At 49.1% G+C, this 13,075-nt stretch overlaps 1 protein-coding gene across 14 annotated transcripts in view; it reads right to left on the minus strand.

The window, feature by feature from the left end:
* The window catches only part of VASH2 (vasohibin 2), a 41,524-nt gene that overhangs the window by 11,673 nt on the left and 16,776 nt on the right, over positions 1–13,075 (minus strand). For 7 of the 14 annotated variants that reach the window (XR_001881472.1, XR_001881467.1, XR_001881469.1 and 4 more), the window contains exons 5-10: positions 7,527–7,908; positions 6,414–6,529; positions 5,041–5,166; positions 2,174–2,230; positions 1,845–1,915; positions 1,243–1,364 (exon numbers count right to left, since the gene is read on the minus strand). Coding sequence is in view for 4 of the 14 variants with exons in the window: in XM_017851930.1 (XP_017707419.1) it covers positions 5,106–5,166; positions 6,414–6,529; positions 7,527–7,908 (559 nt within the window). In the remaining 10 variants the exon portion in view is untranslated. Of the gene's footprint in view, positions 1–1,242; positions 1,365–1,844; positions 1,916–2,173; positions 2,231–4,153; positions 5,167–6,413; positions 7,064–7,526; positions 7,909–13,075 lie in introns of those variants that run through there. The other 7 variants (XM_017851931.1, XM_017851929.1, XR_001881473.1 and 4 more) reach the window with 6 other exon arrangements.

Genomic DNA, 13,075 nt, shown 5'->3' on the forward strand with positions numbered 1-13,075 from the left:
ATGAACTGCCACAGAGATTGATGATGAAGAAGGGAAATAAAAGAGGAAGGAAAGGGGAGGCAAAGAAAGATGACCAGCAAAGGAAACAGGAGGAGGGACAGTGGGAAAAAGCAGCCACACAGGGGAGAGAAGAAGAAGAGGTTCTCATGGGTCCTCAGGAACACTGGCCTCAATTGAGAAGAATGTTCCACATGGTCACTGGCTGCAAAACCAGAAAATCACTATCTGCTCACTCCAGTTCATCCAGGGCCAGGTCATAGGCAGCAAGCCAAGAGTCATGAACTGTCAGAAGTGGAAAGGACCTCAGGGAGCGCTGAAGCTTCCCAGCGAGGGCGCTGTTGGCATTTGAGGTGGAACGGTTCTTTATTGGGCAGGGTGGTCCTGGGCTTTGTGGGGCATTTACCGTCTCAGACCCCCGGCCCTAACAAGGAGCTTCCTCACTTTACCAAGATGTGAGAAGCAAAAACTTCCACCTCCCACCACATTTCTAACCCTCCTCTCCCAGAGCTGACCCAGTTGAGAACCCCTGGGAACACCCCTCAGTGAACAGCTGCAAGGGTTCTGAGGCCCAGGGCTGGGAAGGAGTTGGTTTAAGTTCACAGATGGCCTTTGAAACATGAATCTCAACCTCCCTCTCCCTTCCTCTTTACGAACCACAGGAAAAAACTTGACAATTCAGTGTAGTAGGTGCTTTAAACACTCCCAGGGGAACAGAGTGTGAGAAAGGACCCGTGGGTGGAAGAGTGGGGGAGTCCTGGTTTCCCTCTTGAAACTTGGTCTCAACAGATGCTACACAGTCATCTTCACCTGCCCTCCCACTCAGCTGATTCTTGTCAACCCAGTGACACTGATCCTTCTTTCAAAAGGGATTATTTAGACAAGTGCAAAAATGGAGAGGAATTCAAGGCTGGAAGTCGCTCCAGCTGGAGGGAGGAGGTGGATGAGGATATAATGCCACTAAAATTATCCATGGCAGACAGGGACTGGGACCCCACAGCTGATGGGCCTCTCTCCTGTTATGGTAATTTTCCACCCTTTGGGCCCCTCCCAGGCTTCCTTATGACACCCAACACATTTAGAAATGACGCGATGGCCTTATGTAATGCTGACAGAATAGCACAGCGACAAGAGTCACCAAACCCTAGTCCTGGCATCTCACAGTAAGATTCCCAGAGTTTGTGCTGTGATTGGGTCAAGACCGTATTTGTCACTTTCTCATTTCCTCGCCAAAAGCAAGATTACCTGGAGAAAAGCCTGCTTGGCGAAGGCCACGGGTGGAAGCTGACAGGCTGCCTCTCTGCAAACATACCTCCAGGAATGCGGCTGCCCTGGGTGGAGTGTGGTAGAATGGCAGGAGCTGGAATCTAGAGAGGGAAGCTGGGGCTTGGTGCTCCAATTCTTGTGGCCTCTCACAGCCCTTCTTATTCTCACGTCCCGCACCTCTCTTCCCTCTCCTACACGGTAGCCCCTGCAATCCCTTCCCCAGCCCTGCAACTCAGAAGTCAAGGTTTTGGAGGAATTAGGGAGAGAATCTTCCCTCCTGGAACACCTCAATCCATTCGAAACTTCGGCTGAGATATCTGCCCTCTAGAGTTCCCTCCCAACCTCCAAGCGCTGGAGAAAGAGAAAAGAAGTGGCAGCGGTTTCTGCCACCAAGAATAACCATGGCCTTACTGGATTTGCTCATACAAAATTGTCTACGGGCACCTACAAGCCAACTGGGCTCTGTGGATGGTCAAACTCTTCCAAGGCCACTCGGCCCTAGCTGTGGGGAAAAAAACCCCAAAGACTCTGACCTACTGGGAGCAGTTTAGGAAGGAGGACTTTTGGGAATCAATGTTTACCTGGGAGGAAGGGCTCCGGGTCTGGGGCATGAGTCAGGGGGATTCTGAGGCAGGTGGCAGTCACTCTTCACCTTTTTTGAAAAGTTTATGATTTCACTGAACCATGAGCCATCACCTCCGTGCTCCTGAGGCTTTCCCCACTGGGGCTGGGATCGACTTTGGGGCATGGAGGGAGGAGGGTGATGGAAGAGAACTCCCATCTTCCTGCAGGTCTTCCTTCCTGACCTCAAGTGACAGACCGCTCCCTTCCCCTGGTCTTTCTCCCCATTCCCAGGTCCAGTCTGATGTGCCAGCAGGGTAGGAGGGGAGCAGGAGAGCTTTGCACTCACAACTGGCGCAGTCTAACAGCTGTCCTCTGCAGGCGCAGGGGTGGTCACTTGCCTTGGCTGCATGACAAAGTAGTCAGAGATTAGCGTATGGGCATGGCCTAGGGGATGAAGGATTGGAGGCCCCGTCTGGCCCCCAGGAGAGTGACCAGTGGGCACCTCCTAGAATTACTTTATTGGAGCCCAAACATGGGAACCAGCGCAGGGTCAGACCCCCTAACTTCGCCTCCACAACCTCATTATCCAGAGATCCGGGTGACACTGGACAAAGCTGAGCCCCTAAATCACACCCATTGGCTTTATCTGACCCTCTCAACAGACCCAGTACTTTCAGCCAGTGACTGTTATTTTTTAGGGTCAACTACCAACTCAGTTTTCCCATTCTGATTCATCAAACATAGGTGGAGGCCTGCGGCTGAAGCAAATGGTAGATGTCAAAGTGTGGTCCCCGGACCAGCAGGATCAGCATCATTAGAAACACAGGTTCTCAGGCTCCATCCTACATCTGCTGACTCAGAAGCTCTTGGAAAGGGGTCCAGCAGTCTTCTGTTTCAACAGACCCTCCAGGTGATGCTGGTGCACACTCAGAGTTGAGAACAGGACTGCAGGACCTATCTATCAGTCCTCAGCTGGGTCCTTTCTTCAACTCCTTCACGGCAGGATAAAGGCTACTTAAGGTATAGTCCTTCAACTTCTACCTCCTCATGTATATCAAGCTCTCCCTAATGTCCCCCCTTCCTTTCTTCCTTTGCTCCTACCCTCTCCCCCACCCACCACCTTCTAAGCCCTCGTTGTAGCCTTCCATCCCATCTGACCGCAGCTGCTCATATATCTTGCTCCATTAATCCCTTTGTTCTTGAACATTCATTTCTTTCTCCTGGTTATTTTCTCTACCTGTCCAAAGACACTCTGGTCTCTTCTAATTCTAGAAAGACAAAAGCCCCAGGGGAACTCTACAGAGTTTACAAACTACCTAGAATAATCTGCTCTAAGTCCCCTGTCCCCTTACACAGGTGAGGGACAGAGAAGCAGCTTGCTCAAAGCCACAAGCTGGTTCATGCAGAGTTGGAGTCAGAAATCAGGTTGCTGCATCTCTGTTCAGGGCTCCTTCTTGAAAAACGAATCCTGGCCTGCATCAGCTCCATCAGCTCTCATTCTCACTCCCTTTCCCAGGCTGGTTCCAGCCCCTCAGCCCTCTCAACACTGCCTCTCTAAATGTCACCCCAGTCCGTAGCGCTTCTCCTTCCCCCACCACTTCCCCACTCCCCCTTGAAACCCACCCCTCCTCACCTTGTTGCAGCCACTTCTCATCGTTTTTGAAAAGCTTATGTTTTCACTGCTGAGCCAGGAGCCATCACCTCTGTGCTCCTGTGCTTCCCCCGGGGGGCTGGGGTCAACTTCGGGGCATGCGAGGCAGGAGGAGAGTCGCCCTCTTCCTGCAGGTCTTCCTTCCTGACCTCAGGTGACCACTCCCTTTCCCTGGTCTTTCTCCCCATTCCCAGCCCACTCTGGTGTGGCAGATGGGCAGGAGGGCAGAGGGCAAGTGGTGCCCCAACACCAGAAGGTACCTTTGCACTCACAGTAGCTTTGCACTCTGACAGCTGTCCTCTGCAGGCGCAGGTGCGCTCACAGTCCTGATCCATCCTCTCCCTCTCTGACTGTTCCTTTTTCATCTTCTGCTCTGGCTCCTTTTCTTGGGCTTCCTCAGGGCCTCGTCATCTTTTTTTTTTTTTTTTTTTTTTTTTTTTTTTTTTTTTTTTTTAAGAGGGCCTCACTCCTTCGCCCAGACTGGAGTGCAATGGCACCATCCAGGCTTGAATTGCCAGGTTCAAGAGATCCTCCCATCTCAGCCTCCCAAGAAGCTGAGACTGCAGGCATGCATCACCATGCCTGGCTAATCTGTTGTTGTTGTAAAGACAGGGTCTCCCTATGTGACATAGGCATGCTGGTCTCAAACACCTGGGCTCAAGCAATTATCTCTCCTTAGCCTCCCAAAGCGTTGGGATTATAGGCATGAACCACCACGTCCAGCCATTTCTTTTTTCTCTACTTTCTTTGCTCACAGACTTATCCGGCTGTCATTTCAACTGGCAATTCTAAGTAGATGGCTCCAATATGACCTTTATCCCCCAGCTTCCTCAAACTCCAGGTCTGCATTTTCAGCAGCTCCCCTGATGCCAAAGATGCACCCCACATTCCATCATCCAAACTCAAACTCTCCTTCCTCCACATTTCCCAAACAGCCACCACCACCTCCTGACTCCTGACATCATCCTGTTACCATGGTTTCTAGGATCTTTACCATGCCCTCGCATTTATGGTCACATTTCCTGGTTAAAAACTCAACATGGCCCTGTGAATGCAATGTCCCTGTGGATCCGAGTAAAATGGATCCAGCAGGACTAGTCTTCAAAATCAACAGCCGCCATTCTGTGCAGGAATCCATGGCCAGGCGGAATGCTTGGGCCTTCATGTGCTCTGGATTCTAGAATCTAAAGGGAAGGGCAGGCTTTTATAGACATTGGCTGAAGATTGAGAGCCTCAGGGAATGACTCAGCCCTTCTTGGGCAAAACAGATAATAAATCAGACAAAATTAGTTGTTTTATGAGCAACTTGCTATTGCTGGATCACTCACTCTATGCTAAATGACCCTCTGGGAAGGGTTTCTATGTTCATAGTCCTCTGAGACAACCACTACTTTGTGCAGTGACAGCAATTAATGGATGTTTGAATCAAAGCGAGAGAGAGTGAGTAAGGGCTAAGGTTAGGGTCAAGGGTCAAGGGCAGTGGCCAACATCAGGGGGAGGATTGGGGTCAGAAGGCCATGTGTGAAAGGTCGGAAACCATCCTGCTCCCTACAAGGACAAACCTATGCCGAAGCCATTCTCATCTTCAGCCTCTCTTGCTACCGGGAACACGTGACCTCTCACTGCTTCACACCCTCCTTTCCAGCCCAGAACGACAGCCATTGTCACCAAGGCCCTCGTGGCAGTACCTGCTGAACCCAGGACTGGCTTTAGGATGTGGAATGGGGCAAGTAAAAAACCATCCTTGGAAATGAAAGTACTTCATCCCGTCCTGTTCTTCTGAAAACAGAACCCTCCCCGACTCTGCCCTGCCACCTCCCAGAATCAGATGACCTGGGTTTCAGCCCCACTTCTCACTGACCAGCTACAGAACTTACAAGATAACAAGATCTTTTTTGGGTACTGGTTTCTTCACCTGAAAACAAAACTTGTAAAATGTTCCCTGCTCACTGTACAGGATTGATGTGGCGATGATAATGTGCTTGTGTGAACACAGTTCACTGTTGACAAGTCACTCTCGTTACATCATCTGCCTGGATCTTTACAAACCACCCTGTCAGATAGGCGAGGAGAGCATTTTGATATTCTGTTATGGATGAGGAAACCAAGGCTCCCTGAGGAGGAAGGATGTACCCAGCTGCACAACTAACATGTGACAGAGTTGGGATTCAACCAAGCCCCTCTGTGCTCTGTGCCACATGGTCCCAGCATGGCAAGAGGCTGGGTGACACAGCATGCTGCTACTGTTAAGAAAAGCAGTGTTTTTTCCCAGGATGGCTATCGTTCAAATATTTGCCAGCAGATAATCACTGGTGAATTTGGGCATCCCCAGCATCTCCAATCTGTCATTGCTTAAGTGGGTTATTTTGACCTAAGAAGTAGATGTGGGATCACTGGCCTCAGGGCTGAAATGGAGAGGGTAGAGTTAGCCAAGGAAGAAGATGAGCCAGTGGGTGTTTCTGACGCCACCGTCCACTGATGGTAATCACACTTTCTGCTGGGTACAGAGGACTACAGAATTTTAGGCAAGTTCATAAATTCTAACAATCCCATTTTATGGGTGAGAAAAACTTATGCCCAGAAAGATAACAAAGACATCCCCAAGCAGCTGAGCCGGTTCCAGCCCCAGATTTCCTAATTCTAAGTCTGAAGCTCCCTCCGGGCTGCCTACATTTCAGGCTATTCTTCACCTCATTCTGCCTAGGACTTATCCCTCCATTCGTGTGTGCAACTGACAGCAGAGAAGTGGCAATGGGGGTGATGTGCACAGCAGATCCTTTTCCATAGACGTCCCCTGAATGAGGGGCAGTCCTCTTGGAGATTGCTGTCTGGTTCAAATGCCGGGCCCAAGACACAGCTTTGTCCCCATGGGCCAGAACAACCCCTTGAATGTGTGTGTTGGGCTTTGAGTTGGGGAAGAGGAAATATTACTCACGACTTGTCTCGCCTGCCAAGCCTCCTCGGGGGGCTGGCCTGTCTTCTTCTGGGGGACAGGGATTTTCCCCGGCTTCTCACTTGGGTCGGAGAGTGGGCACTTGCAGGTTTCAGGATCTGAAGGAGATGTGAGGAGTTAGTCACCCTGGTTCCTAAAGGATCTCCAGCCTCACGTCTTCTTCCAGCACCACATCCCACACCCCCAGCCCAATCATGACACCATGGATTAGAAGGCACTGAGCAGGAAGATTTCTAAAAAAAGGAGGCTGGAGACACACATGTTCCTCTCTTGTCCTGTACTGTCAAGCAGCAAGGGCACCACTTCTAAGACGGATATACAGATGGTCACATTGTGCCCCGTGTTGTGTGGAGAGAGGAACACAGCCCAGTGCCTCAGCCCCCACAGTGGGGCTGTGTTTGTCTGCTTGGCAAGTTCCTCTCCTCACGAAGGCAAAATCCCATCTACATTGCCCCAGAAACCAGCTTGTTCTTCCTCTGATGCTCCCATCCCACACATTTGACAGAATGGTTTTAATTGATCAGGAATCGCCACTCCAGGTCCTGCAGACTGAAGATGACAAGTCCACGAGTGCTAAACACAGCCAGGCCTGAAGTCAGCATAATCTTTTTCTCTTAGTGACTGCACAAGCCCTGGAGGGACATGGACAAGCGAGAATCACATCACTTTGGAGGTAAAAACTGAGAGAGGGAAGAGGGACATATGAGTATAGTCTATATAAGGCCAGCATGTAAGATTTTCCAGGTTTTAATACTGGAAATCTCTTTTCCTGGGAAAGCCCGCAGTTCCAGGCAAACTGGAACAATTGGTCACCCTATTACATCAACAAAACAGAACAAACGAGAGCTTCAGTATAAAATGACTAACACTTTAGATCTGATTTCATAGAAGGAATTGCAGGACAAGACATTATTTTAAATGTCACATCTAAACTGATTTTATATGGTTTTCTTTGCAGTAGTATGTGCAAAGAGAGACTTTAACCCCAAGAAATTTTTGACCATCCTAGAAAAATGAGGCCTGGAGCAAGAGGCAGAGAGAAAGGAATGGGAAAAGAGCTCTCCTGCATGGCTTCCTTGTCTTCCCAGCACCCACCTTCATTCTCATGTCCCTGGCGTATTTCTCCAGCTCCTTCCTTATGTCAGCTCTCAGCATCTTTGAGATGTTGAGGACCAGCTGCTTCCACTCAATGGGCTGGAAGCTATGAGGCTCATGGGGGACGTACAGTCCAATCTTGACCTTCTTGACTGTGTGCAGGTATTTCTTGTAGGAGTCCTCAAAGTCAAAGATGAGGTCACTCAGAGTCCGAAAAGTCAATGGCTTGTCCATCAGCTCAGCCCTGCGGCTCATACCCAGTGAGCCATAGCGGCCATTGCAGTAAATCCCCAGCACAACGTGGTGAAAGTAGTTTCCTGAGAAGTAGGTTTTAAAGCTGATGGGGAACCGCTCGATGGAAGGCTGTCCATTGGTTAAGTAGCTTAGACAATCTGAGTCAAGGAAGAGAAAGGAGGCCTTGAAAGTTCGGAGCCTGGATGCACAGGAAGGGAAAGTGTCTCATAGGGGTCAGTGAGTCCATCCCCCTGCCTCTGCGCAGGCCCACATCTAACTTTTCCAGACTAATCCTTTTATAAAGCATTCGCTTGTTATCTTTGACTATCTACTATATGTTGTATATCCAAACCAAGTTAATATGAGACAAAAAGAAAAACTTGTCATTTTCTTCAGTAATTACATACCCGCAAAACAAAACAATGAAAAGGCACTTTTTCCTCTGCTCCCAGGGCTCACACAGGCTGCATCCCAGCCTGGAACAGCCTCATGACCATCCCTTCTCCTTTCCTGGGTGTCATGCCTCCCTGACTTTCCTCGTCCTAGCTTAGGTATTCTTGCTCCCTGCCCCACCCCAAGTCAATTGGTAAATCCTTTGGACCTGGAGCCATTGGGAATGCAGAGGGAGGTGGCAAGAAAGTGTGAATGCAAGCAGGGGAATATAACCTGAGCTTTTCCAGGGAAAGGGGAGCAGCAGCACCAAGCCTGGGATCATCTTTCCAAAACACACAAGAACCCCCATGGCACTTGGTGCTTACCCATCATGTGTTGCAATTGTGAGGGCAGGGCTTATGTCTCACATCCTGGCATTCCCTGGGCACAGCACTGGCCTGGTACACAGACAGACTCGTTTAATGCTTACAGAAGGAATGAACCTTAGATTGTGGATGCGCACTGCCTTACACTTAAAAGGACTGCTCTCGGTGCAGAGCTAATCCAGGTGTCCTGAAGGGAAGGATGCTGACAGAACCCATCCACAGCACTGGCAGCAGCCTCGTCCTCTGCCCTCGGTTTAATCACGGATGGCTCCACTCTCTAAAAATGTTTTGTACCTGCTTTCTCTTCACTTTATCATGTGAGATCAATTGGCAGTTAGGGAGTGAAATCACATCCTTCTGAGTCCTCTTACGTAAATTCCTAGCTGCTTTCTGGGGCAAGCTCTCTGGGGCTGGAACAAGGGCATTCCTTAGCTGCTTAAGTCAGTGTAACAAACACTTAACCCTGAGTGTCTGCTGTGCCCGACAGCCTGCCAGGTAGGGCTGTGGAGCCAAAGATAAGAACACAGCCCTTCCCCGGAGGTCTGGTGGGAGATGGACTCAGAATGCACACAATGAAATCAGTATGGCAATTCCTCAGATAATTCAACAGGATTACCCTAGGACCTGGCAATTCCACTTCTGGGGGCATACCCAAAAGAATTGAAAGCAGCGACCCCAACAGATATTTGTACACCCATGCTCTGAACAGCATTATTTGCAACAGCTAGAAGGTGGAAGCAACCCAAATATCCATCAATGGATAAAGAGATGAACCAAATGTAGTGTATACATGCAACAGAATTTATTCAGCCTCATAAGGGAAGGAAATTCTGCAATGGGCAGGATGAGCCTTGAAGACATGCTGAATGAAATCAACCAAATACAAAAGGACAAATACAGTATGATTCCACTCATCTGAGGTACCTGAAGTAGCAAGTGCAGAGACAGAGAGTAGAACGGTGGTGGGCAGGGGCTGGAGGGAGGAAACTGGGGAGTGCTGTTTAACGGGTATAGGGTTTCATTTCTGGGGAGGAATGGTGGCCAGCCTTCCTTCCTTCCTTCCTTCCTTCCTTCCTTCCTTCCTTCCTTCCTTCCTTCCTTTCTCTCTCTCTCTCTCTCTCTCTCTCTCTCTCTCTCCCTCTCTCTCCCTCCCCTTCTTTTCTGTCTGTCTTTCTGTCTTTCTGTCTTTCCTTCAGCAAGGGCAAGGGTTTACACTGCTAGCATCTAGGCATTGAGCTCAGGAATATTACTAAACATACTATAACACACAGTATGGTCCCTACAACAATAATTATCTTGTCTAAGATCTCAATAGCACCATATTTTTGTTGAAAAAAAAACCTATTCATAGAGAAACAGAAGTCATAAGTGTTATAAGTGTCAGAGCATGCCTTCCTTCCTTCCTTTCTTTCCTTTTATTTTTTTTTTTGAGACAGAGTCTCACGCTGTCACCCAGGCTGGAGTGCAGCGGCGCCATCTCAGCTCACTGCAGCCTCTGCCTCCCAAGTTTGAGCAATTCTCCTGCCTCAGCCTCCTGAGTAGCTGGAATTACAGGTGCCCGCCACCATACCTGGCTAATTTTTGTATTTTTAGTAAAGACGGGGTTTCACAATGTTGACCAGGCTGGTCTCAAAACTCCTGACCTCAGGTGATCCGCCCTCCTCGGCCTCCCAAAGTGTTGGGATTACAGGAGCAAGCCACTGCGCCTGGTCGGAATGGTGGTCATTTTGTAGAGCATTATGAATGTACTTAATGTCACTGAACTGTGCACTTAAAAATGGTTAAAATGGTAAATTATGTTATAAATATTTTACCACAATAAAAACCAAAACACAATGTGATGTGTGCTATAAGAAAGGCAAGCCCAGCAACCTCTGGGTGGACAGAGGAGGGGCCTCAGCAGGGTAACACTGGAATTCGTCTTACAGGATAAGTAGTCAGCCAGGTGGAGAAGTGGGGAGGAGACAAGAGAGAGCACCAGTCCCTCATGTCATGAATCACTGATTTCGAGGATTTGTCCCATCATGACATCAACTGGAAAAGGCTTGGGACCTGGAGCAACTGGGAATGGAGAGGGAGGTGGCGAGGTAGTATGGAGGCAGGCAGGGAAGTAACCTAAGCTTTTCCAGGGAAGCGGGAGCAGCAGTGCCAAACCCGGGATCATCTTTCCAGCATCCAGCCTCCTGGGGCTATTCCCAACCTGCCTCTCATAATGAACCTGTTACTTTAATAAACCACAGTGCTTTAGTACCACCAGCAAGCCCCACTATGGCCAGTGAGGTCCCCCAAAATACCTGCCATAGTTCACAAGATAATTTGGAAGCAAAGGTCTACCTCTCTAGCATGCATGTAAAAGCATGCGCATGTCCTTAAGCAAGATAAAAAGAAGTGGCTCAGCACTAATGAATCCTGAACTCTGGGCTAAAGTCAAAAACAGGGAAAGCAAGGAAGGACAGGCCGATGGACACAGGTGTCCAAGCAACCAAGCCAACCAGTTTCAAAGTTGTTGAGCCAGGACCTGCAGAAGAGCCTGTGGGAGACACAGACGGATGACCCCATTCATAACCTTCACTATCTCCGAGTGGAAAGCAGGACCCAGAGATGCTGACTGGCGCAAAGAGAAAAGACAAAGATGCTGTAACCTTTAGAATCCAGGTCTCTTTGGGAGGCTGAGGCGGACAGATCACCTGAGGTCAGGAGTTCGAGATCAGCCTGGTCAACATGGTGAAACCTCATCTCTACTAAAAATACAAAAAATTAGCCGGGCGTGGTGGCACACACCTGTAATCCCAGGTACTCGGGAGACTGAGGCAGGAGAATCGCTTGAACCCAGGAGGTGGAGATTGCAGTGAGCCAAGATCACGCCACTGCACTCCAGCCTGGATCACAGAGCAAGACTCCCCGTCTCAAAAAAAAAAAAAAAAAAAGAAGAAGAAGAATTCGGGTCTGTGTTTCCTGTCTGTATGCAAGAGTCAAATTTCCCTGAGTTCAGCAGTGTGAACTGAAGCTCTCCACCTTCCCACACTTTTCTGAAATGTCAGAAGGATAAGAACAAAGGAAAACCACGAGCACACTGTCTCTGATTTGGACAGGCTCAAAGGCTGTTCCTGGGTCTATCCCCACAATTCCAAAAGGTTGTGGGTGATTCCAATGGCATGATGTTCGAATGTATAAAATTGTGCAGGGATGAGACTATTGTGTAAGGGAGGTGGTCATTTCAATGACCTAAATCCAGAGGCACTCAGACACACCTCAACAAAGAGTCTGAAGTTAGCTTGTCCACCCCATGAAGGGCCTGGGCTTGTGTTCCCCTTCGTTGATCTCATCCACCAGCGAATCCTCAGCCAATTGTCTGCCTCCATTAAACTTGCAGGAGGCTTCGCTGAACAGCTGTAGCTGACTCCTGCCACTAAAGAGTTGGGGCCCTGAGCCATCTGCTGCCCCGACCCCCATTCCCAGCCTCCTGCTGGGTTCCCCAGGCACATGTTTCATCTCCTTTGTGGGAAACTGGGAGGAGGATGACAGGAGGGTTGGAGAGGGGCCTCAGTAAGGTTCAAGTTTCCATTTTTCAAATGTCAGCCAAGGCACCTGTGGTCAATCTTGTTTCAGATCAGGCCTGCAAGTGTTTCCACAGACTGCAGAAAGACACAGAGATTCCCCTTCCCACAAAGATGTCCAGGAGACCCAGAAAACAGACTAGACCAATCCTCCTGTCCCCAGTCTAATTTTGAGCCACATGTCCTTACACTGACTTCTCCATCTCCTTTCTCTCCTGATTTTCCTTCTACCTCTCTGACTTTCCTTCTTAAGTCTCTTTCATGGGCTCTTTGTGCCAAACTAGACCAAAAAAATACTGATTTCATCTTTGATCTTTTTCTCTTCTCACTTGTTGAACAGTAAGCACAACCCTCTAATCACAGCTCCTAAATTCGCATTTCCAGGGCAGATTTCTCTGTGAGCTCCACACTGCAAATACCTCATCCCGACATCCCACAAGGCACCTCAAATTTAACATGTCCAAATCTGAGCTCACTTCTCCCTAAATCTGATCCTCTCCTTGAAGTCCTTCCCTTGGACTGTGGCATTATCATGCAAGCCAGAAATATGGAGTCACTGCCATTCTCCAATAACTCCTCCCATCTAAGCAGTCCCCTGGTGGTGGTGATGATATATGCCTCCATCTCTTCCCTCCACCTTCACTGGCACTGTTTTAGTTCAGGTCTGCATTGACGCATCTCCTTTCTCTGCCACTCTCATTCCTCCCGCTAATCCCGCAGTCGATTGCCCAGTTCAGAAACCTGGAGTTGTTGACTCCTTCCTCATCAACTCCTGCATCTAGTTGGCCTAGAAGTCCTATACATTCTCTCTCCTTGATAGCCCTTAAACACATTCCCTGAAATCCATTCCCATCCCCAGGGCCATCAGTCTAGCCTCACCATTCCCTCATGTAACAGCTCCCAACGAGCTTTGCTGACCCAGCCCAGCCTTCCCCAATCTGCCCTTCAGCCTGTCCTTTGGAGAACTACATCTCTAGAGCATATACCAAAGCATGCCACA

This window comes from Rhinopithecus bieti, unplaced genomic scaffold (genome assembly GCF_001698545.2).
Source record: "Rhinopithecus bieti isolate Rb0 unplaced genomic scaffold, ASM169854v2 scaffold_34876, whole genome shotgun sequence".
Classification (NCBI taxonomy): Eukaryota; Metazoa; Chordata; class Mammalia; order Primates; family Cercopithecidae; genus Rhinopithecus; species Rhinopithecus bieti.